The sequence below is a fragment of the Pristiophorus japonicus genome, chromosome 6, assembly GCF_044704955.1.
Source record: "Pristiophorus japonicus isolate sPriJap1 chromosome 6, sPriJap1.hap1, whole genome shotgun sequence".
Classification (NCBI taxonomy): Eukaryota; Metazoa; Chordata; class Chondrichthyes; family Pristiophoridae; genus Pristiophorus; species Pristiophorus japonicus.
The window spans coordinates 36,845,674-36,871,009 of record NC_091982.1 but is presented as its reverse complement, the minus strand read 5'-3'; the positions used below and the strand labels follow the sequence as shown (position 1 = coordinate 36,871,009).

The window sequence follows — 25,336 nt, the reverse complement described above, 5'->3', positions numbered from 1 at the left end:
GGGAAACCAATCCTGATGGTCAAGTCCCAGTTGAAACTGCATCAGGATGCAAGTGACTTATTAAGCTCCCGATTTGTTTCTATTTATGAGGCTCCCGCCTGCTTAATAGCAGGATCTGAGCGGGACATAAGCGGCCCAGTTTCTGCCAGATGGGCACAATTAAAATCCACCCATGCTGTTGATTCACAATCATGTGATGGCCAAAAATGTGCATAAACATTTGTGATAGAAAAATAGATTTATACTTAACCTGTAGACCTGGAACTTGTGTTATTAAGGGTAATTTGCCAAAGACTATACCTTATAAAATAAGAAAGTCCCACGCTGAAAAGCACAGCAAAGATAATCAACAGTGGCACTGTTACAGCAAAGAAAGGGTTGATACCTAAAATACAAATGAGGAAAAGTAAATAGAACAATATGACAATAGAATAAAGTTAAAGAGAAATAAAAGCTTTCGTGCTGATGAATGCTAGAAACTTATGGAAGTTTATTATTATAAGCCTACTTTTTTCCATAGTCCTACACATGGAAGCCTAATGAACACACTGTCCTTTCACCTGTGGGATCCGTGTTTGAATCCAGCCCAGACTGAGGAGGGGAAAGATTCCTCACTGTTGGCTGCAAGGGTGTGAAATAATTGAGTTCAGTTCCTGTTAACATCTGTCATTGGGAAAATGTTGGAGTCCATTATTAAGGAAGCAATAGCAGGACATTTGGAAAAGCATAATTCAATCAAGCAGAGTCAGCATGGTTTTATGAAAGGGAAATCATGTTTGACAAATTTTCTGGAGTTCTTTGAGGACGAGGAACGAGGTACCAGAGGATGTGGTGTGTTTGGATTTCCAGAAGGCATTTGATAAGGTGCCACATAAAAGGTTACTGCACAAGATAAAAGCTCACGGGGTTGGGGGTAATATATTAGCATGGATAGAGGATTGGCTAACTAACAGAAAACAGAAACTCGGGATAAATGGGTCATTTTCCAGTTGGCAAACAGTGACTAGTGGAGTGCTGCAGGGATCGGTGTTTGGTCCTCAACTATTTACAATCTATATTCATGACTTGGATGAAGGGACCGAGTGTAATGTAGCCAAGTTTGTTGATGATATAAAGATGGGTTGAAAAGCAATTTGTGATGAGGACACAAAAAATCTGTAAAGGGATATAGGCAGGCTAAGTGAGCAGGCTAACATTTGGTAGATGGAGTATAATGTGGGAAAATGTGAGGTTATCCACTTTGGCAGAAAGAATAGAAAAGCAAATTATAATTTAAATGGAGAAAAATTGCAAAGTGTTGCAGTACAGAAAGACCTGGGGGTCCTTGTGCAAGAAACTCAAAAAGTTAGTATGCAGGTACAGCAAGTAATCAGGAAGGCAAATGAAATGTTGGCCTTTATTGCAAGGGGGATAGAGTATAAAAGCAGAAAAGTCCTGCTACAACTGTACAGGGTAATAGTGAGACTTCACCTAGAGTACATACAGTTTTGGTCTCCGTATTTAAGGAAGGATATACTTGCATTGGAGACAGTTCAGAAAAGGTTCACGAGGTTGATTCCAGAGATGAGGGGGTTGATTTATGAAGATAGGTTGAGTAGGTTGGGCCTATACTCATTGGAGTTCAGAAGAATGAGAGGTGATCTTATTGAAACTTAAAAGATAGAGAGGGCTCGACAAGGTGGATGCAGATAGGATATTTCCACTCATAGGGGAAACTAAAATTAGGGGACATAGTCTTAGAATAAGGGGACCACCCATTTAAAACTGAGATGAGGAGAAATGTATTCTCTCTGATTGTTGTAAATCTATGGAATTCTCTGCCCCAGAGAGCTGTGGAGGCTGGGTCACTGGATATATTTAAGATGGAGATAGACAGATTTTTGAGCGATAATGGAGTAAAGGGTTATGGGGAGTGGGCAGGGAAGTGGAGCTGAGTCCATGATCAGATCAGCCATGATCTTATTGAATGGCGGAGCAGGCTCGAGGGCACAAATGACCTACTCCTGCTCCTATTTCTTATGTTCTTATGTTCTTAAGTGGAGGCCCACAGCACAAACCTGAAATAATTTGTTAGTCTCATTCAAAAGCCACAAAGACGGCTGGTGTTCAAAATGATAAAACTTCATACAGATCTTCTCTCAAGTACACCTAACCTAGCAGCCAATGTGCACACTTACACTGGCAGTCAACGTGCACACTTACATGGCAGTCAATCTGCACACTTACACTGGCAGCCAATGTGCACACTTACACTGGCAGTCAATCTACACATTTACACTGGCAGTCAATCTGCACACTTACACTGGCAGCCAATGTGCACACTTACACTGGCAGCCAATGTGCACACCTAAACTGGCAGTCAATGTGCACACTTACACTGGCAGCCAATGTGAACACTTACACTGGCAGTCAATCTGCACACTTACACTGGCAGCCAATGTGCACACTTACACTGGCAGCCAATGTGCACACTTACACTTGCAGCCAATGTGCACACTTACACTGGAAGTCAATGTGCACACGTACACTGACAGCCAATGTGCACACCTACACTGGCAGCCAATGTGCACACTTACACTGGCAGCCAATGTGCACACTTACACTGGCAGTCAATGCGCATACCTACACTGGCAGCCAATGTGCACACTTACACTGGCAGTCAAGGTGCACACTTACACTGACAGCAAATGTGCACACTTACATTGGCAGCCAATGTGCACACTTACACTGGCAGTCAATGTTCACACTTACGCTGGCAGTCAATGTGCACACTTACACTGGCAGTCAATGTGCACACTTACACTGGCATCCAATGTGCAGCCAATATCTTTCTCTATAAGCTGTGGATTTTGATAGTGAAAGTAAATAAATATATTAAAACTTAATATAATCTTTTCTTATTTGCATCTTTCTGTGTTCACCAAATAGGCACAGTCTGGGGGCAAGTTGTGCGGAGCACACCAGAAGTGCACCCTGCCACATGACAACCTCTGTGCCCAATCTTCCTGTCGAGCCTGATTTTAATACCTCATCATCATCACCATAGTCAGCCCCTCGATACGAGGATGACTTGCTTCCATGCCAAAAAGGGATGAGTTCACAGATGTTTCAGTGAAGGACCTAATATTCCAGATCCTGAACTACATCTTGAAGGGTGGAAGATGCCTTAACGTGTGGTGACCGTTGCACACCAGCCACCACACGCGCTTGACAGAGCTAGGTCTTGGTCCAGTGGCAAGGATTAACCAAGATGACTGGAGACCAGCTCTGCTGCATGGACCTAGTGCGCTCACATATTGCAGTGTGGGCTGGCCCATGCTGCCCCAGGCCCTAGCCTCCTCTGGCCCCGAACTCATGCCTCTCCTGGATCCCGATCACATCCCTCTACATTCTCTCGCCACTCCTTCCCCCCGACCTCGCCACTCCTGCTGTACCTGCCTACACTCCCATCACTGACCTGGACCTTGATGACGTCCCTCTTCACTGCCGTCGCCCTCCTGCACCAGCTCGCGCTGTACCTTGCCGTGGTACATCGCCATGCTGCCCATGGCCGCCACTCACCGCTCCTTTTATGGCCCCGACCTGCCGCTGATGGTCTCTCGCATATCTATATGACAGCAGCACCCCAAGTTACAGTTCGGGTACTTTGGAGTCTATGTTGGAGGCAGTTAGTAAAAAGGCACCAATATGGGGCCAAACAGTAGATGGAAGAAGAGGGATAATAAGTATGGGTATCAAGAATAACGGGGATGGAATCATAGAATCATAGAAATTTATGGCACAGAAGGAGGCTGTTCGGCCCATTGCACCTGTGCCAGCCTAATCCTAGTTTCCAGCTCTTGGTCTGTAGCCCTGTAGGTTACGGCACTTCAAGTGCTTATGCAAGTCCTTTTTAAATATGATGAGAGTTTCTGCCTCTACCACCCTTTCAGGCAGTGAGTTCCAGACCCCCACCACCCTCTGGGTGAAAAAAGTTCTCCTCAACTCCCCTCTAATCTTTGCACCAATTACTTTAAATCTATGCCCCCTGGTTACTGACCCTTCTGCTAAGGGAAATAGATCCTTGCTATCCACTCTATCCAGGCCTCTCATAATTTTATACACCTCAATTAGGTCTCCCCTCAGCCTCCTCTGTACCAAAGAAACTACCCCAGCCTGTCTAATCTTTCCTTATAACTAAAATTCTCCAGTCCAGGCAACATCCTCATAAATCTCCTCTGTACCCTCTCTAGTGCGATCACATCCATCCTGTAATGTGGTAATCAGAATTGCACGCAGTACTCCAGCTTGTGAACTAATTATTTTTTAGGAAATCTAAAGAAGGGTTCTGAATGGGCTATGAGGCTTTTCTTTTCATTGTAAGTGGGATTGAGTAATTATATGGTCAACAGGAGGGCAGAATTCTTGTTTGTGCAAGGGAACACGTATTTGTCACTCAGGATCCAAAACTAGGTGGAAATATAAGTTGTGAGGAGGATGCAAATAGGCTTCAAGGGGATATAGACAGGCTAAGTGAATGGGCAAGAACATGGCAAATGGAATATAATGTGGAAAAATGTGAGAGACTGGGAAATGTTGGTTTTCAGAGGGACCTGGGTGTCCTTGTACACGAATCACTGAAATTTAACATGCAGGTACAGCAAGCAATTAAGAAAGCAAATGGTATGTTGGTCTTTATTGCAAGAGGATTTGAATACAAGAGTAAAGATGTCTTACTGCAATTATATAGGGCCCTGGTGAGACAGCACCTGGAGTACTGTGTACAGTTTTGGTCTCCTTACCTGAGGAAGGATATACTTGCCATTGAGGGAGTGAAATGAACGTTCACCAGACTGATTCTTGGGATGGCGGGGAGGGGGGAGGGGGGGAAATGTCTTTTGAGGAGAGACTGAGAAGAATATCAGATGATCTCATTGAAACATGCAAAATTCTTACAGGACTTTACAGGGTAGATGCAGGGAGGATGTTTCCTCTGGCTGGTGTAGTCTAGAACCAGGGATCACAGTCTCAGAATAAGGGGTCGGCCATTTAGGACTGAGATGAGGAGAAATATCTTCACTCAGCGGGTGGTGAATCTTTGGAATTCTCTACCCCAGAGGGCTGTGGAGGCTCAGTCTTTGAGTATATTCAAGACACTCGAGAGTCCTTGGCCAAAGACCCTAAGTGGAGGAAGTGCATCCGGGAGGGCGCTGAGCACCTCGAGTCTCATCGCCGAGAGCATGCAGAAGCACAGGCAGCGGAAGGAGCATACGGCAAACCACCCTCCCTTTCCCTCAATGACTGTCTGTCCCACCTGTGACAGGGACTGTAATTCTTGTATTGGACTGTTCAGTCACCTAAGAACTTCTTTTTAGAGTGGAAGCAAGTCTTCCTCGATTTCGAGAGACTACCTATGATGATGATGATATTCAATAGATTTTTGGATATTAAGGGGATCAAGTAATATGGGGATAATGCAGGAAAGTGGAGTTAGAACATAACAACATAAGAATTAGGAGCAGGAGTAGGCTATTTGGCCCCTCGAGCCTGCTCCGCCATGCAATAAAATCATGGCTGATCTTCTATCTTAACTCCACTTTTCTGCACTGTCCCCATATCCCACGATTCCCTTAATATTCAACAGTTGAGGTAGATGATCAGCCATGATGTTATTGAATGTCACTCAATGCATTTCAATGGTGAAGCAGACAGAGAGGTGGCATTTTTGCGACGCTTACAGCAGAGCGACGCATTTGGGACAGCAACTTTTGAATTTCCGCATTTAACTTTGCATTTGCCCTTCACCTGAAGTTGCTGTAGCATTTTGCATAAATAGCCTCACCATTAATTTGAGAGCAAATTATGGTGCACTAAATCAGAAGAATATACTATATGATCTTTGACATCTTTGAAATGTTAAACTTGACATTTTTGCCCAAACAGAAAATAAACTCCCAGCTGGAACTAAAGAAGTCTAAGAAAGTGTAAGATGCTAAAGATGCCACTTTACCTCCTGTGCAGATTTTCCCACGAGTAAACCAGCATGCAGAGTCTGTTTTAGGTAAGACTCCATTGGGAAAATGAATTGTTCTCCCTGATAATCGTATTAGATCTGCTTCCATATCTACGATATAAGTGCGATGCAATTCAGTTCCTCTGCCGTCAGTGTCCAGGATTACATAGTCAGTGAAGCTGTCCCCATTTGCATCTGTCCAGATCCTCTGATTAAAGCCATCAAATCTTATGTTTCTGGAATATTTTGCTATGTTGCTGCCAGAGACCCAGGCTCTGTGTTTTCTATTGTTATTTATAGCTTTGGCGAGAAAGTAGATTGAGTTATAGATTGTTCCAAACAGCGGTGACACCTGGTGACAAAAAAGAAACTGTTTCAAAACCTATCCTGGTAGGGCCACCACGGGCAGGAGGATTTAATTAAACCGCGGCAAGTTTACCTAAGCAGTTTCCATTATAAATGTGGGCACAGGGATTTATAAAGGAAATATAAAAATAAAGACAGAATGTATCAGGTTAAAATGGGGCCTGAATTATGTCTGAAGGCCCTGCTGTGGTTATCCGCCAGCCTCTAATCGTGCTTCACATGAAGATTGCACTTGGCCTCGACTCCTAGGGAGTAAGAGGGTCAAGGGTTATGGGGAGCGGGCGGGGGAGTGGAGTTGAGGCCAGGATCAGATCAGCCATGATCTTATTGTCTGGCGTGGCAGGCTCGAGGGGCCAAATGGCCTACTCCTGCTCCTATTTCTTATGTTATGTTCTTATGTTAATGCTACAGAGGATTGACCAGTATGGTACAAATGTGTGAAGAAAGTGTGGCTTAGTGGATAAATGCATCAGGCAATGTGGTTACTGAGCCATATAGGCCAAAATGATCTCTGGATTGAAGCTGGAGCAGCAAGGGATGCTATAATTGACCTTAATGCCTTTGGACGAAGGAAGAACAATAAATTAACCAGCATTCCTCTGAATGATCATTACCCAATGGCAAGAAAGCATGTATGGATGTTAGGCTCTGGCCTTGGTTGTGATGGTCAAACATGCCCAGCTCATCCATGAAAAATGGCCACTTGGGCAAGGGAGCTGAAAGAATTGTACCCCAGCACACAATCACTGTCTTTGGCAGAAGTTAGGGAGATAGCTCAAAACAGTAAGTACTAAAAGGTGTACCTGTTCAGGCTTCAGGTGAGTTACAATTTCCCGGCTCTGCACGTATTCCTGAAATGCCTGGTGAAATGACACTTTCCCAGAATCCACAGTGATTGTCAGCACTGAATCATATGCCTTCTGCAGCTTGGAGTTGTTCACCAGCACTGGGTAGGGAGTGTTTTGATATGGGAGACTGTAAAGAAGAGCATCGTATGGTATAAACACGTAGCTGCCATCAGTCATCTGCAAGTCATGGGCAACCTCCAAAAGGTTTTTCTGTTCCACACCTCCAATAAGAACTGAGTGCATACACATGATTATCACTGAAAAACATACAGAAGGGTTTTGTTATCAAGCTGTTATTGTAGGGTAAGAATTCATAATTCTATCTTGTTGTTGGAAAAAAGGTATTATATCACCCAAATAACACTGGCATGTATGTTGTCTTTTGTTATGGTTTGATAATCAATGCAACACTTGCATTATTCTCTATATAAAAGTGATTTAATTAACCAATCTTATCTAATTTCCCTTCACTAGGTTTTCTTTCATGAAGACACATAGGTGAAAGGCAGACACTATCAAAATTGACAAGACTAAGAGAGAAGGTGAGTTAAGGAAGGAACTTACATTTATATAAATGTAAGGATCCTGAAATCATGGGTCAATTATCAGATTCTCAGGATGTCTCAATGCATGAATTATTGCTGTGGAGTCACTGTTGTTATCTAATCAAATGTATTGAGGGTCTGGGACAGAATGCTTGGAGTAGAAGAAGATGGGCTGTGTCTTAACTTCGATACGGTGAGAATGCACAAAGAAAGCAGCGTGTTGAGGAAGCTATACTGGGAGCATAGGAAGAGCAAGAGAGGAAGTTTCAGAACCACGCCTGATTAGTAAAATGGGGAAAGATAGGAAATATTCTGAGGGAATGAGAGAGGTTGTTAAATAAGTTAGGTTGAATTACTGCTTGCTCCTGCTGTTTTCTTTAATGAGACACTTGAAAGCATGGGTCAATAATAAAATTGTTAGCTGTGCAACTTTCTGAAAAATTTGTACGCATAATTCTTAGCAACAAAATTGCAAAATGACTTCAAATGTCAATTAAAACTGAAATGCAAGTTTTCTGGTAGGATTTCAACACATCTTGGAGTTTAATACCCTCTGGTTAGCGCAGTCCATTGCATTCTAGTTGCAGTATTTTATTGTAGTTGTTAACCTGTTTATTTTAAACAGATTAGTGACTACATTAAATTGGAACAGACAGCAATTTAATGGCAGACATTATGGCCCGGATTTTGCAGTAATAATAAAGGTGAGGCTATCAGCGCTCACTATTATTAAACTATAAATCAGACACAAATTCCAGCGACCACACATGCGCAGTTAAACGTGAAAATCAGGAAGTTGCTGTCCATGTTGCTCTGCTTCTTAGATGCTTCGCTATAAAAGTATCTCACTGAGAGACTTGACATTCAAATACATGGAAGAGCGGTATTTACTGGTTTAGCCATTCACTGCCAGATCTGGCTCGATCACATACAGCATTATCAGGTTCTACTCTTGTCCACAAAAGGTGCTCACTGCTCTAGGATCATTCTGGAATGCAAAGATAAAACCTAGCTACTATTCTCTACTGTTAACTATCTTTTTAAACCCCTCTCAACTGTCGCCACCACACTCACCTCCAACAGCAAGTGTGAGGAGCTCATTGACTTCTTTGTCTCAAAGATTGAGACCATCCGATTAGCAGCTTCTGCCAGTTTCCTTCCTGACCCTAACCCACTGGGCCAAAATTCCTCTGAGGTTCCTATTGTCTTCCTAACACAGATGAGACTGCACACAGGGAGGTTAAAGTAACAGTGACCTCAGTCTTTATTAAGACAGTCCAGGGTGAGTAACAGGCCTTAGGGGCCGGCTTATATACAGTGCTCCCAAGGGATGCTGGAATCACTTGGGACTTCAGGGGATGAGCTCCCTGGTGACGGAACATGGGAGTGCATGCTTTACAGATACACAACATCACTCCCCCCCAAAGTCAAAGTGAAAACTATTTACAAGGTGAGGCGTTCGGGAGCCTTTCTTTCCCTGGTAGACTGCCTCGGTACAAATGTCTGTTCTGGTGTGTTGGCTGTGCCCTCGCTGGGCAGGCGTGTTGTTGGCCCTGCAGGGCTGCTGGGTGAGCCTGGCCTTGCTGGGCTGTTGGGCGTGATGGGTTCGATTTCCTGGTCCGGGGTGGTGTCGTTGATCCTTTGGGTGTGTGTTGTGAGCTCGAAAAAGGTGGTGTCTGCTGTGAGTTGTTCAGGGCAGTCTGTGAACCGTAGCCTCGTTTGGTCCAGGTGCTTCCTGCAAATTTGTCCATTGTCTAGCTTGACTACAAACACCCTACTCCCTTCTTTAGCTATCACCGTGCCCGCGATCCACTTGGGACCATGTCCATAGTTTAGCACATACACAGGGTCATTCAGATCAATTTCCTATGACACAGTGGCACGACCATCATTTACATTTTGTTGCTGACGCCTGCTCTCTACCTGATCATGCAGGTTGGGTTGAACCAGCGAGAGTCTGGTTTTAAGTGTCATTTTCATGAGTAGCTCAACCGGGGTCTCGTGCGGTCGCTGAGCAGTACTTGGGACAGGCGGGTTTGGAGTGAGCCTTCTATGACTCGTTGAAGGCTCTATTTGATTGTTTGTGCTGCCCGCTCTGCCTGCCCATTGGAGGCTGGTTTAAACGGGGCCGAGGTGACATGTTTGATCCCATTGTGTGTCATGAATTCTTTAAATTCGGCACTGGTGAAACATGGCCCGTTGTCACTGACCAGTATGTTAGGCAGGCCGTGAGTGGCAAACATGGCCCTCAGGCTTTCAATGGTGGCGGTGGCGGTGCTTCCCGACATTATTTCACATTCAATCCATTTTGAAAAAGCATCCACCACCACCAGGAACATTTTACCGAGAAAAGGGCCCGCATAGTCGACATGGATCCTCGACCATGGTCTGGAGGGCCAGGACCACAAACTTAGTGGTGCCTCTCTGGGCACGTTGCTCAACTGAGCACATACGCTGCATTGCTGTACACAGAACTCTAAGTCAGAGTCGATACCAGGCCACCACACGTGGGATCTTTCATCATTACTATACCCGGGTGTGTCCTGTGGAGATCCGAGATGAACATCTCCCTGCCCTTTTTGGGTAGCACTACACAGTTACCCCACAACAGGCAGTCTGCCTGAATGGACAGCTCGTCGTTTCGCCACTGGAACAGCTTGATTTCAACGGGGATGCTGGCCCACCTCCCATGCAGTAAACAGTTTTTTACTAGGGACAGCAGAGGATCTTAGCTGGTCCAAGTCTGAATCTGGCGGGCCATGACAGGTGATTTATCATTTTCAAACACTTCCATGACCGTCAACAAGTCTGCGGGCTGCGCCACCATCAACAAGTTTGCAGGCTCCTCCATTTCCAACCCCGTGGTGGGCAATGGTAGCTGACTGAGAATATCCGCACAGTGCCTGGCCTGTGGCGGATGGTATAGTTATACTCTGATAGCGTGAGTGTCCACCTTTGTATGCGGGCTGAGGCATTAGTATTTATCCCTTTGTTTTCAGCGAACAGGGATATGAGGGCCTTGTGATCGGTTTTCAGCTCAAATTTGAGGCCAAACAAGTACTGATGCATTTTCTTTACCCCGAACACACACGCTAATGCTTCTTTCTCAATCATGCTGTAGGCCCTCTCGGCCTTAGACAAGCTCCTGGAGGCATAGGCGACAGGTTGCAATTTCCCCGCAATGTTAGCTTGTTGTAATACACACCCAACTCCGTACAATGACGCATCACAAGCTAGCACAATTCTTTAACACGGGTTATACAATACAAGCAGCTTGTTGGAGCATAAAATGTTTCTGGCTTTCTCAAAAGCAATTACTTGGTTTTTTCCCCATACCCAGTTCTCACCTTTGCGCAATAACACATGTAGGGGCTCTAAGAGAATGCTTAACCCCGGTAGGAAGTTACCAAAATAGTTGAAGAGTCCCAGGAACGACCGCAACTCCGTGACGTTCTGTGGCCTGGGCGCATTCCTGATAGCCTCTGTCTTGGCGTCTGTGGGCCGAATGCCGTCTGCCGTGATCTTTCTCCCCAAAAACTCCGCTTCTGTTGCCATGAAGCCGCATTTCGACCTCTTCAGCCGCAGCCCTACGTGATCCAGCCGCTGGAGGACCTCCTCCAGGTTTTGTAGATGCTCGACGGTGTCCCGACCCATGACTAATATGTCGTCCTGAAAAACCACCATGCGTGGTACCGACTTGAGTAGGCCCTCCATGTTTCTCTGGAAGATCGCTGCAGCTGACCGAATTCCAAACGGGCATCTGTTGTAGATGAACAGTCCCTTGTGTGTGTTGATGCAGGGGAGGCCCTTCGAAGACTCCTCCAGCTCCTGTATCATGTAGGCCGAAGTCAGGTCGAGCTTGGTCTTGCCGCCTGCCACCATCGCAAATAGGGCATCTGCCTTAGGTAGCGAGAAACGATTAATAGTTACTTTATAATCGCCGCAAATCCTGACCGTGCCATCACTTTTGAGTACTGGAACAATCGGGCTGGTCCACTCACTGAATTCCACGGGGGAGATGATGACATCACGTTGCAGCTTGTCCAACTCGATTTCCACTCTCTCCCTCATCATGTGAGGTACCGCTCATGCCTTGTGGTGAATGGGTCGTGCCTCTGGGACCAAGTGGATCCACACCTTCGCCCTGGAAAAGTTTCCAATGCCTGGCTCAAAAAGGGAAGTAAATTTATTAAGAATCTGGATACATGAGGCCTCGTCGACATGTGATAGTGCTCGGATGTCATCCCAGTTCCAGCGGATTTTGCCCAGCCAGCTCCTTCCAAGCAGTATGGGGCCATCGCCCGGGACAATCCAGAGTGGCAATTCATGCACTGTGCCCTCGTAGATGACCTTGACCATGGCGCTGCCCAGGACAGTGATAAGCTCTTTGGTGTACGTTCTCAGTTTCATGTGGATGGGGCTCAGGGCTGGTCTGAGTGCCTTGTTGCACCACAGTCTCTCAAACATCTTTTTACTCATGATGGATTGGCTAGCGCCAGTGTCCAGTTCCATGGCTACGGGTAAGCCATTCAATTTTACATTTAGCATTTTAGGTGGACATTTCGGCAAAAATGTGTGCACCCCATGTACTTCAGCATCTGCCTCCTCTCTCTGAGGCTTGAAATTGCTTTGATCCACCATGGACCGATCTTCCTCTGCCACGTGGTGGTTAGCAGGTTTTGCAGAGCTTGCAGCTCGTCTGCAAGCTCGTTGGAGGTGCCCCATTGTTCCACAGCTCTTGCAAACATACCCTTTGAAGGGGTATGAATAGGCTGAATGGAAGCCTCCACAACACCAACAAGGTGCGAATTGCCTTGCATTCATCCTTTGTTGCAGACTCTGAGTCATCTGGTCACCTGAGACCTGCTGGCAGTTGCAGACTCGTGGTTTCTGCCCTGTACATTTCTGCTCACAAACACAGTTCCAGTTAGTTTATGAACATTGCGAGCACTTGTGTGCTGAGAAATTTGTTTGGTGTTATCACTGGTGGACATAAACACCTGTGCTATCGCAATGGTCTTACTGAGGGTCGGTGTCTCTACAGTCAAAAGTTTTCGTAGGATGGTCTCGTGGCCAATGCCCAGTACAAAAAAGTCTCTGAGCATTTGCTCCAGGTAGCCATCAAACTCATATTGTCCTGCAAGTCGCCTTAGCTCGGCGACATAGCTCGCCATTTTCTGACCTTCAGATCGCTGGCACGTGTAGAACCAGTACCTCGCCATCAGCATGCTCTCCCTCGGGTTAAGATGCTCCCGAACCATTGTACACAGCTCTTCATACGACTTATCTGTGGTTTCACCAGAGCCAGAAGGTTCTTCATGAGGCTGTAGGTCGGTGCTCCGCGGACCGTGAGGAGGACCGCTCTCCTTTTTGCAGCGCTTCCTCCTCCGTCCAGCTCGTTGGCTACAAAGTACTGGTCTAGCCATTCGACATAGGCTTCCCAGTCCTCACCCTCCGAGAACTTCTCCAGGATGCCCACAGTTTGCTGCATCTTTGCGTTGGATTCGTATACTCGTCGCCAGTTATTGTGTTCCTAACACAGATGAGACTTCACACAGGGAGGTTAAAGTAACAGTGATCTCAGTCTTTATTAAGACACTCTAGAGTGAGGAACAGGCCTTAGGGACCAGCTTATATACAATGCTCCCAAGGGATGCTGAGATCCCTTGGGACTTCAGGGGATGCGCTCCCTGGTGGCGGAACATGGGAGTGCATGCTTTACAGATACACAACAGTTCCCCCCTGCCCTAGCCCTAAATTTGCATCTTTCTCGAGTTTCTCTCTGATCTCACCTCTTGACCTCTCCACGCTCATCTTGTGCATGAGACCCACCTCCTGCTCCCTTGATCATATTCCCACTAAACTGCTGACTACCCAACTTCCTTTTTTGGCTCCAATGTTAGCTGACATGGTTAACGGTTGTCTCCCCTCAGGTACGGTCTCCCTCGCCTTCAAATCTGCTATCATCACCTCTCTCCTCAAAAAAACAACGCTTAACCCCACTTTGCTTTCAAGCTACCGCCCCATTTCCAACCTCCCTTTCCTGCCCAAAGTCCTTGAATGTGTTGTCGCCTCCCAAATCCATGTCCATCTTTCCTGGAACTTGATGTTTGAATTCCTTCTATCTGGGTTCCGCCCCTGCCACAGTACCGAAATGGCTCTCATCAAAGTCACACAATACATCCTTTGTGACTGTGACAAAGGTAAACTATCTCTCCTCGTTCTCCTGGACTTGTTTGCAACCTTTGACAAAGTTGACAACACAATCCTCCTCCAACGCCTCGCCACCATCATCCAGCTGGGTGGGACTGCATTCGCCTAGTTCCATTCTTATCTTTCTAATCGTAGCCAGAAAATTTCCATCAATGGCTTCTCTTCCCACTCCCACATCGTTACCACTGGTGTAAAGTCCTGACCCTGCAGTACAGACATACACAAGGCACATGCTGAAGTCAAGGTCACTCTGGACCTGCACCTTTATTTCACAGCTCTCGAGTGCCACACTTGCCTGAGACCTGCCTTTATAAACCTGTGTGGAACAGGTATGCAGTGTCTCCTGCAAGTGCACCCCTGGTGGTAAAGTATGCTTGTGGTTACAGGTCATATCTAGTTACAGTCATGTATAGCATGGTAAGATACAGTTATATACAGAAGTGTGAGATACATGACATCACCCTCCCCCAAGGTCTTATTGTCTTTATAGATTCAGTCTCTCAGGTGGTCTACGCACTCGCGTGGAGCGTCTTAGTTGTGGTTCAGTTGTTTGCCTTGGTGCCTGTTTTTCTTTCGGTGTGATTGCTGGTATCTCTCCTGGACTGTCTGTTTCATTCAGTATGATTGCTGGTGTCTCACCTGGGCTGTCTGTTGGGATTGCCCTTTCCTCAGGTTGTTCCCTCTGTCTGTCCACCAGGTGTGGTGTGAGTTCCACATTGTAGTCTGCCTCTGGTTCTGCAGTGTTGTTGGTGAATCTACTTTTGACTTGGTCTACATGCCTCCGGCAGGTTTGGCCATTGTCCATTTGTACAACCAGTAGCCTGTTTCCTTCCTTGCCTGTTACTGTCCCTGCAAGCCATTTGGGACCCCTGCCATAGTTTAGCATAAACACTTTGTCCCCTATCTCATTCCACCTCCCCCTCGAATTTCGGTCATGGTACTCAGTTAGCTTCCGGCGCTTTGCCTCAACAATTTAATGCATGTCTGGGAGGATTAACGAGAGCCTAGTCTTTAAGGTCCGTTTCATCAATAGTTGCATGGGGGGAACCCCAGTCAACGAATGCGGACGAGATCTGTATGCCAGCAGCAGCCGTGACAGGCAGCTCTGCAGCGTGGGACCTTGGATTTTTAGCATGCCTTGTTTAACGATTTGCACGGCTCGCTCTGCCTGGCCATTGGAGGCCGGCTTGAACGGTGCCGTCTTAACGTGATTTATGCCGTGGTCAACTATAAAATCTTGAAATTCTGCGCTGGCGAAGCACGGACCATTATCACTGACCAATATGTCAGGAATTCCGTGCATTGCAAACATGGCTCTAAGGCTCTCCACAGTGGTGGAGGTGGTGCTCGAGTTTCAAATGGTGCACTTGATCCACTTTGAAAATGCATCGACGACTACGAGGAGCATTTTGCCTGCATAGTCTACATGCACCCGCGACCACGGTTTGGTGGGCCAGGGCCAGGGGCTTAGGAGGGCCTCCCTGGGGGCATTACTGAGTTGGGCACAAATGGTGCACCGCTGGACGCAGAGCTCCAAGTCTGTGTCAATGCCAGGCCACCAGACGTGGGATCTGGCTATGGCCCTCATAAGGATGATCCCCGGGTGCTCACGGTGGAGCTCCCAGACAAACGCCTCTCTGCCTCGCAAGGGCATAACTACTCGGCTGCCCCACCTCAGGCAGTCTGCCTGTAGTGATAGTTCATGCATGCGCCTATGGAAAGGTTTGATCTCCTCGGGGCAGGCATCGCGAGCCTCTGCCCAGTCACCAGTTAAAACACATCTTTTGACTAAGGATAACGTGGAGTCGCTGGTCGCCCAGGCTCTGATTTGGCGAGCTGTCATGGGCGAACCTGTGGATTCAAAGGCATTGATTGCCATGACCATCTCACAGTCCTGTTCATCAGACCCTTCCATGGTCGCCAGGGGTAGCTTGCTAAGCGCGTCGGCACAGCTGTCTGTGCCTGGTCTGTGCCTTATTGTGTAGTCGTAAGACGCCAGCATGAGTGCCCACCGCTGAATGCGCGCAGAGGTGTTGCCGTTTATTGCCTTGCACTCGGATAGCAAGGACGTGAGGGGTTTGTGGTCGGTTTCTAACGCGAACTTGGCCCCGAAAAAGTATTGGTGCATCTTTTTGACACCATACACGCACTCGAGCGCCTCCTTCTCAACCATACCGTACCCGCGCTCCGCCCGCGAAAGTGACCTGGAGGCATAAGCGATGGGTTGTAATTTACCCGCATCATTGACATGCTGTAAAACAACCCGACCCCGTATGCTGACGCATCACATGTAAGAACTAGCTTTTTACCTGGGTCAAAAAAGGCTAAAACACTGTTGGAACATAGAAAGTTGCGTGCCTTATTGAAGGCGCGTTCTTGGACGTCCCCCCAAAACCAATCGCACCCCTTTCTGAGTAGCACATGGAGAGGCTCCAGCAGCGTGCTCAAGTTCTGCATAAAGTTCCCAAAGTAATTGAGTAGCCCGAGAAGGGCGTGCAGTTCCGAGACGTTCCGGGGCCTGGGTGCCAGACGAATTGCTTTAGCTTTGGATTCTGTTGGGCCGATTCCATCAGCGGCAATCCTTCTGCCCAAAAATTCAACCTCGGGCGCGAGAAACAGACACTTGGATTTCTTAACTCTTAGGCCTACCCGATCCAATCGACTTAGTACTTCCTCCAAATTGCGGAGATGCGAGTCGGTGTCCCTGCCCGTGATGAGTATATCATCTTGAAACACCACCGTCCTCAGGATGGACTTGAGCAGACTCTCCATGTTGCGCTGGAATATAGCAGCTGCTGACCTGATGCCAACTGGGCATTGATTGTACATGAAAAGGCCTCGATGTGTGTTGATGGTGGTGAGTAGCTTAGACTCTTCGGTCAGTTCTTGCGTCATATACGCATATGTGAGATCTAGTTTCAAGAAAAGTTTGCCTCCAGCCAATGTGGCAAATAGGTCCTCCGCTCTGGGCAGCGGGTATTGGTCCTGTAGGGAGACTCTGTTTATGGTAGATTTGTAATCCCCACAGATTCGTACGGATCCATCAGGCTTCATGACTGGGACGATGGGACTTGCCCAGTCGCTAAATTCCATGGGTGAGATAATGCCTTCCCGCAGAAGCCGGTCCAGTTCATGTTCAATCCTTTCCCTCATCACATAAGGCACAGCTCTAGCCTTGTGATGGACCGGTCTGGTATCCTGTGTGATGTAGATTTTAACTTTAGCCCCTTTGAAGGTGCCCACACCTGGCTGAAAGAGATGTTCAAAACGACTTAGAACTGTTGAGCAGGAGGTCCGTTCCTCTGACGACATGGCGTGAACATCATCCCATTTCCAATTTAGTTTTGCCAGCCAGCTTCTCCCCAACAGTGCTGGGAGATCTCCGTAGACAATCCACAGGGGAAGTCGGTTCACCGTCCCTTTGTGTGTGACTGAGAGCATGGCGCTGCCAAGGACTGGGACGATTTCTTTGGTATAGATCCTTAGTTTGGTGTCGATCCTTGTGAGTTTTGGTCTGTTGCTTTTGTGCGGCCACAGCTGTTCAAGTTGTTGGATGCTCATGAGAGAGTAACTAGCTCCCGTGTCCAGTCCCATATTGATGGGTATCCCGTTGAGTAGGACCCTCATCATTATTGGAGGCGTCTTGTTGTAAGAACAGTGGACATTGATCGTGTTGACCCGCTGTACCTCGGTGTCCCGGGCACTGTCCCCATCGCCTTCTGGTCCGCTCTCTGACCCTTCCGATTCGTATACCAGCCGAGCTGCTGTTTTTCTGCACATGCGGGCCAGATGCCCTGTATAGTTTCAGTTTTGCAAACAGCATGCTGAAATCGACACCACCTTGTTGAGTGCCTTCCCCCACATCTCCAGCACAGACCGCTTCCATTGGTTCCAAAGGATGGTCTGCATCTGGCTTGAGCTTCTCTTAGCCTGTAGTTGATTGCTCGCATTGTGGGTTGATGAGGTGTGATCGGCCGTTCATGTGGCCCTTGATGGCTTCTGGTGCCACTGCCTGCTGTTGAAGGCCTGCTCTCCTGCGTTTGTCTGTGTGTGGGGGTAGCGGCTTGTTTCACGCTGTGAACCCCTTGTTCCGATGTTTCGTTAGTTGTCATACCCGCAGTATAGATCAACCTCGTTTCTTCTTCCCCTGCCAAGAGTGTCTGTGTGACCAGCGCTGCTGCCTCTAGGGTCAAGTTCTTGGTCTCTATAAGCTTTCGGAATATGCCTGCATGGCCTATTCCTTCAATAAAAAAGTCTCTCAGTACTTCTCTCCTTAGTTCATCGGAGAACTCACATAAACTAGCCAGCCTCCGCAGTTCCGCCACAAAGTCAGGTATGCTCTGGCCTACACAGCGTCTGTAGTTGTAGAACCTGTGTCTGGCCCTGTGTAGGCTGCTCGCTGGCTTCAGGTGGTCTCTCACCAGTGTGCTCAACTCCTTAAATGACTTGCTTGCTTGTTTCTCGGGTGCCAGCAGGTCCTTCATTAAGGCGTATGTTTTCGAGCCACAGCTGGTCAAGAGATGGGCTCTTCTCTTGTCTGCCTTATCGTCGCCCAACCAGTCTTTGGTTACAAAACTTTGCTGGAACCTTTCTATAAAATCCTCCCAATTGTCTCCAGCATTGTATTTCTCATCTGAGCCGTTGGTAGCCATTCTGTGGATTCTGTGATTCCGTAACTCGTCGCCACTGTAAAATCCTGACCCTGCAGTAGAGACTTACACGAGGCACATGCTGAAGTTAAGGTCACTCAGGACCTGCACCTTTATTTCACAGCTCTCGAGTGCCACACTTGCCTGAGACCTGTTTTTATATACCTTTGTGGAACAGGTATGCAGTGTCTCCTGCAAGTGCACCCCTGGTGGTAAAGTATGCTTGTGGTTACAGGTCATATCTAGTTACAGTCATGTATAGCATGGTAAGATACAGTTATATACAGTAGTGTGAGATACATGACAGCTGGTGTCCCCCAAGGATCTATCCTTGGCCCCCTCCTATTTCTCATCTATATGCTGCCCCTTAGAGATATCATATGAAAAGATGGAGTCAGTTTCCACATGTACACTGATGACACCCAGCTCAACCTCACTACCAATACTCTCTTAACCTCTCATAGTCTCTAAATTGTCAGACTGCTTATCCAACATCCAGTACTGGATAAGCAGAAATTTTCTCCAATTAAATGTTGGGAAGACCGAAGCCATTGGAGCCGAAATTCAATACCACTGGAAAGCTGGTGCTCCCCCACCTTTATGTGGCCATTTGCGCCAAAATATTTTCGTGGCTGGGCTACCCCATATTCCACTCCAAAAGTGAACAAATGGGTTCCAGCTCTAATGAATCCTTCCAAAGTGGATTTTTCAGCGGTGTGGCTGTCTTAATTTGAGTGTTATCACCACTGAGAAATTCAGCATACAGGTAGGGGTTTGTAATGAGCCAGCTGCTCCCTGGCCTATTTAAAGACCAGGGCTTGCAGCAAGGCCCTGAGGGGGGAAGGAGTTTGGAAGGATGGCTGGTGTAAGATGTGCAAGGAGAGCCATGAACTCATTGAATGGCGGTGCAGGCTAGCAGGGCCAAATGGCCTACTCCTGCACCTATTTTCTATGTTTCTATGTTTCTACAACAGGTTCACTGATATGGAGCTGGAGACACTGATGGATGGTGTGGAGGACAGAAGAAGAAAACTGTTTCCTGATATGGGGAGACCTGGCAGACAGGGAGTGCATAATGCAAGGAGGGAAATTGCAGGGGAGGTGTCAGGCACCTCCATATATGTGAGGACGCACCCTCCCAGGAGGGTGCTGGCCAGTCCACACCCGGCCTTTCCAGGGTGGTGATGGGTCGACTTCTCCTAGCTCTGGGGTGACGGGGATCCTCCTCCTCTTCCTGCGCCTCCTCAGGTGGTACTGCTGGCTCGACCTCCAGCATCTATCCCCTCATGATGGGCAGGTTGTGCAGCATGCAGCAGACCACGACAATTATGGAGACCCGTTGAGGAGAGCACTGCAAGATGTCACCAGAGTGGTCCAGGCACCGGAATCTCTGCTTAAGGATTCCTATGGACTGCTCGATGATGCACATGGTGGCACAATGAGCGTCATTGTATGCTTGCTCTGGTGCTGTCCTGGTGTTCCACAGTGGAGTGAGCAGCCACAGGGGATATCCCTTGTCCCCAAGCAGCCAACCGCAATCCTGATTCAGGCCGGTGAAGACAGCGGGCACACTGGTCTAGCGCAGAATGAACGAATCACGGCTGCTGCCTCCCTTGCCCGCTGCCTGTCTGCACGGTGCTGATGGCGACGCCTTCCCCTGCGTGCCGCCCTGCTTCTGAGCAGGTGTACCAGGTACCAGGTGTCGTCCTCCCAACACTCCTCCCATCCTCAGGTCTCTGCAGACCCACAGGACTCCACTAAAGAGTCAGACCTGAAAGTTGTACAAAAGTACAGGGGTATGTGCAAACTTCTGAGCAGCACTCAGCAGGTTTAATGGAGCCAAAAAATTAATAAAACTATGTGAAAAGATAAATACTGCGGATGCTGGAAAATGAAACAAAAACAATAATAATTAACAAAACTATATCAAAAGATAAATACTGCGGATGCTGGAAAATGAAATAAAAACACTAATAAGTAATAAAGCTATTTATCTACCAAAGGGCCCCATTCAAAAACCTCACGGGGCACTGCCGGGAAAAGTCCTACCTTTTTCTTGGTGAATTTAGCTGTGGTAATCCCTTCCCAGCGGCCTGCACGCTGCTTTCCTCCCCACTGGCAACTTACCTTTACAGCGGCATCACCACGCCGTTTCTGGCGGATGTACACACCGCTCAAATCCTCCCCGAGCTGAATATGGCTTGGGGAGAGAAAAGTACCTGACCACGGCAGCTGATCGATTTTTTCAATCGACCGCCCAAACTCTGCGGTAGCCGTCCCTTCGGGGACGGTGAATTTCGGGCCCATTGCCTTTGGTCGCCGACACAAACTGCGTTCCCTAGCATCTATCTGAGGCTAAACCACACTGTTCGCAACCTAGGCATCATATTTGACCCTGAAATGAGCTTCCGGCCACATATCCGCAGCGTAACTAAAACCGCCTATTTCCACCTCCGTAACATTGCCCGCCCCTGCCTTAGCTCATCTGCTGCTGAAACCCTCATCCATGCCTGTGTTACCTCTAGACTTGACTACTCCAACGCACTCCTGGCTGGCCTCCCACATTCTACACTATGTAAACTTGAGGTCATCCAAAGCTCAGCAGCCCGTGTCCTAACTCGCACCAAGTCCCGCTCAACCATCACCCGTGCTCGCTGACCTACATTGACTCCCGGTTAAGCAATGCCTCACTTTCAAAATTCTCATCCTTGTTTACAAATCCCCCCATGGCCTCATCCCTCCCTATCTCTCTAATCTTTCAGCCTCACAACCCCATGAGATATCTGCACTCCTCAAATTCTGTCCTCTTGAGCATCTCTGATTATAACTGCTCAACCATCAGTGGCCGTGCCTTCAGTTGTTTGGGCCCTAAGCTCTAGAACTCCCTCCCTAAACCTCTCGACCTCTCGACCTCTCTCTCCTCCTTTAACACGCTCCTTAAAACCTACCTCTTTGACCAAGCTTTTGGTCATCTGCCAATATTTCTTCTTATGTGGCTCGGTGTCAAATTTATCTGTTTTGTCTTATATCACTGCTGTGAAGCGCCTTGGGACATTTTACTATGTTAAATGTGCTATATAAATACAAGTTGTTGTTGTAGTTGTAGATACCCACTAAACTCAGCAGAAAATGTTAGGGCTTGTCCATTCAAGTGTAAGTGAATTTTTAACGGCGTGGTAAGTTTTAATTTCTATTAGTCAATCTCTTTGGCACTGAAAAGTAACTTTTACAAGTGTGGAGTCTCATTTCTTCAGATTTTAATTATTGTTGGCGATTTAAAAAAATGTAAATTGATTTGTCGTTCTGTCTCTTTTATCTCTCTCTTAATTCCATCATTTTTTTCATTTTCTGCACATGATTTGACATTGAATTAAATATTCTAACTTACACTTCCTGGTTTAAACTCTGCGGGGGCATTTTAACCCTACTCGCCTAGCAGAAACCTGATGGGTGGGCAGTTAAAATTGCCCTGGCTCTTACCTGTCCGAAAGCAGTTATGATCAAAATATCTGCAATTTTAAGCTGCTCTTCTGAGCAGGCAGCAAGGACACGCGCTCGGAGCCAACAGGATCCTTCTTAACACATGCATGTTGCGGCCCGATGACATCATTGAGACCCGATGGTAATTTTAACTCAGGCCTGAGCGGCCACGCCACCTGGTGTTAAAATCGGGGCTGCGTGTCTCAGTAAGGATTCTTCAGTTTGATTATTTAGAGACACACCGTTGCTTGCCCTGTTCACACAGGTCCCAGATCCACTGTAGATAGGTTTTTTCTCTCCAATAACCACAAGTTCCAGTGAAAACGGCCACAGATAATCTGTGGACAAGTGTAAGTCTAATGAACGGTGAGTGCCGTTCTTTCACCGCTGACCGCAAAATCTGTCCATAATGAATTTGCTTACCAATGCAGAACTTCATGCACTGAAAGGACATATCAGGAGCTCAGGAGTTCACAGTGCCCCTTGGGATTTAATGTCCATTACTTTTAACGAATGAAAGGTCTTGGGGGGGCGTGGGGGGGGGTGGCATTCTTACCTGTGTGTCCAAATTCCCTATACATGCAACCAGTGAATGTAGATCAGCACTGGCAACACAAATTTGTAAAATCTACCCTTTACTGTGAATGTATTGATGCACTGAAACTAGTACACTGAGGGAATGAAATCCCCTAATTTTCAATTACCTAGATTATCTATGTTAAATCATTGTCTTTTACTGCGTACATAACAGCAAAGCTCAACTCCATGGAAACAAATTGACATGTCAAGAGCTGATCGAACATTTCCTTCACTATTGCAACCAGTACTCAGGCTTATGTATCACTGACATAGGAACAAAAGGGTAATTTCCTCAATTCCAGGCTCCCTGGAGAGCCATGCTCAATGGAAGCACGGGACACAAATTGGGTTACACCCTGTAGTGTCAATTCCCCAACCTGTGCTCTCTTCAAATGCCAGTTGGTGAATTTACCTAATAGTATCATGGAATCAAGGAATGGTTACAGCACAGAAGGAGGCCATTCGGCCTATCGAGTCTGTGTCGGCTCTCTGCACGAACACTTCAGCTAGTCCCACTGCCCGGCCCTTTCCTCATAGCCCTGTAAATGTTTTTCCTTCAGGTACTTATCCAACTCCCTTTTGAATGCCATGATTGAATCTGCCTCCACCACCCTTTCAGGCAATGTATTCCAGATTCTAACCACTTGCTGCATAAAAGTTTTTCCTCATGTCGCCTTTGGTTCTTTTGCCAATAACAAGAACACTAATAAACCATTTGGCCCCTTAATTGAAGAGCAATAGTTCACGACACCACCAATAAAATAAATTGACAACGTAAATCAAAAAGCAGCAATCAGGTGATACCAAGTATGGGTTTTAAAAGCCTCAGATTTATAGAAGGAAGGAAACACTGATGGAGATGAAGAATACCGCAGTTTTGAGGTTCTAGGAAAGAATAAAATACAGTATGATAAGAAACTAAGGAAGAGGAAATTCATGTAGAATATTATATTTTGAGTTTTGAAGGAATAATAGAGGAAGATTCAGAAAAACAATAATCATGGGGATTGCCAATAAAATGGAGAAAAAAATGCTTGTTATGTTATGAATGTCTCATCTCCTGACCCTCAGAGAGCACTTCATATATTGATACAGTGAAAAATTGAGTACTGCTGAAGGACCTGCACTATCTTCTACTGTTAAGGCTCTCTATAGCATTCAGATATCAGCAATGTTCTAATAAATAGATTAAAATTGTAAATTTCTAGTGACTATTTCCTAGAGAAAAATGTATACATACTGTGAAGTTTGTCGACAGTTTTTATTTTCTCCAGAACTTTCCTGACACTACCAGATTCTTTGCCCATTGGCAACACAATTCCCACTGGCAGGCCTTGTTTCCTGAGGGCACTAGCCAGCTTTGCAGCTGTATCCACCCAAATGTCTTCAGTTGATGAGATGATGGCTACATGGGCCCACCGGAAGTATTTCATCACAGTGAAGAGAACTCTTGTTGGAGATGGTAAAGTTCTCGCAAACGTTGGATAATTTGTAGCATCGTCCAGTTCATAGTTTATACAAGCCCATGAAAATATGATTCTATTCCAATTTTTTCCCAGAAGGGAAGCAGCATCACAGTAGCCTGGATTTGTTGGACCTATGAATCCAGATGCTAGATTTGAATACTCAAGAAAAGCAGCCAAAGCTTTGGAGGTCTGACAGTCTTCATTAAGTATCACGTAATCAAAGTGGTTGCCAAGATTTAAAGAGGAATCCTTGTTGATTCGATCAATAGCTAATTTAGCAGCAACCTTTGGAAGAGCTTTGGCAAAAATAGGGTCACATGTCCAGGGTCCTATGACCCCCACCTTGTATGTTATGCAATGTACTGAACAAGGAAGAATTAACACTAGCAGAATGATCCAATACAATAGGAAGGGTGACAGTGAATAAGATGTAAACCGTCGATTTTTGGTGTCAATCCAGATTGAATGGTTTGATAATTTCAACATAAACCTATAGAAATAAGAGGAATGGTGCAGCATGGCTATCTTACAGCACCCTAGAGCAATCAGTAGGAAGGATGCATTTAAAAGTTAATCCAAATTATTTCAAACGTGGTTCCAGAAGTAAGCCCTGCAAAAAAAAAAAGAAAGGTTTATTCTTCCTATGAATGCCTACACATTCTCGCAGTCACTTTCTTGTCTGTATTTTGTTGATACTATTATGGCATTGCTCCTCTTGATCTTTCTAAGTTCCAAATATACCATCCTATAAGTCCTTCCTAATTCTTATATCTTCACTATGCTGAAATCAATGGCTGATTCAGTGCTACCATGCTCCCAGTGAAGAGTAGCACTCAGAGGAAACACATCATGAGAACTGTCCATCAGTTTGAATGGATCGAAAATCTTGCTCTGTGCATCTGTGATTTCTTCAACGCACTTTCTCGGAGTAAAACTCCCTGGTGGGAGTAGAGAATTGGCCGCAACAGTCATTGTAACAGCTCCTACTTTAACTTGTTCTTTACTAAGATCTCAAAGCTATGAACATTCATATTTCCCTCAGTATGTTCTACCTTCTTTAATCCTCAGTCTCTTAAAATTCAAGTTTAGGCATCACCTAACAACTATTATTTGATTTATCTCACCTTCTTCCTACATATTTGGACTTTTGTGGTATCCTGCTCTGTTCACCATCCACCTCGGTTTCTCACTACAACAA

The 25,336-nt window shown here is 46.4% G+C and overlaps 1 protein-coding gene across 1 annotated transcript in view; it reads right to left on the bottom strand.

The window, feature by feature from the left end:
• LOC139265620 (retinal guanylyl cyclase 2-like) overlaps nt 1-25,336 on the bottom strand; it is a 72,173-nt gene that overhangs the window by 38,735 nt on the left and 8,102 nt on the right. The window contains exons 4-7 of the mRNA XM_070882775.1: nt 23,913-24,748; nt 7,162-7,463; nt 5,990-6,344; nt 301-385 (exon numbers count right to left, since the gene is read on the bottom strand). Of these exons, the coding sequence (XP_070738876.1) occupies nt 301-385; nt 5,990-6,344; nt 7,162-7,463; nt 23,913-24,657 (1,487 nt within the window). The 5' untranslated portion in view covers nt 24,658-24,748. The remainder of the gene's footprint in view (nt 1-300; nt 386-5,989; nt 6,345-7,161; nt 7,464-23,912; nt 24,749-25,336) is intronic.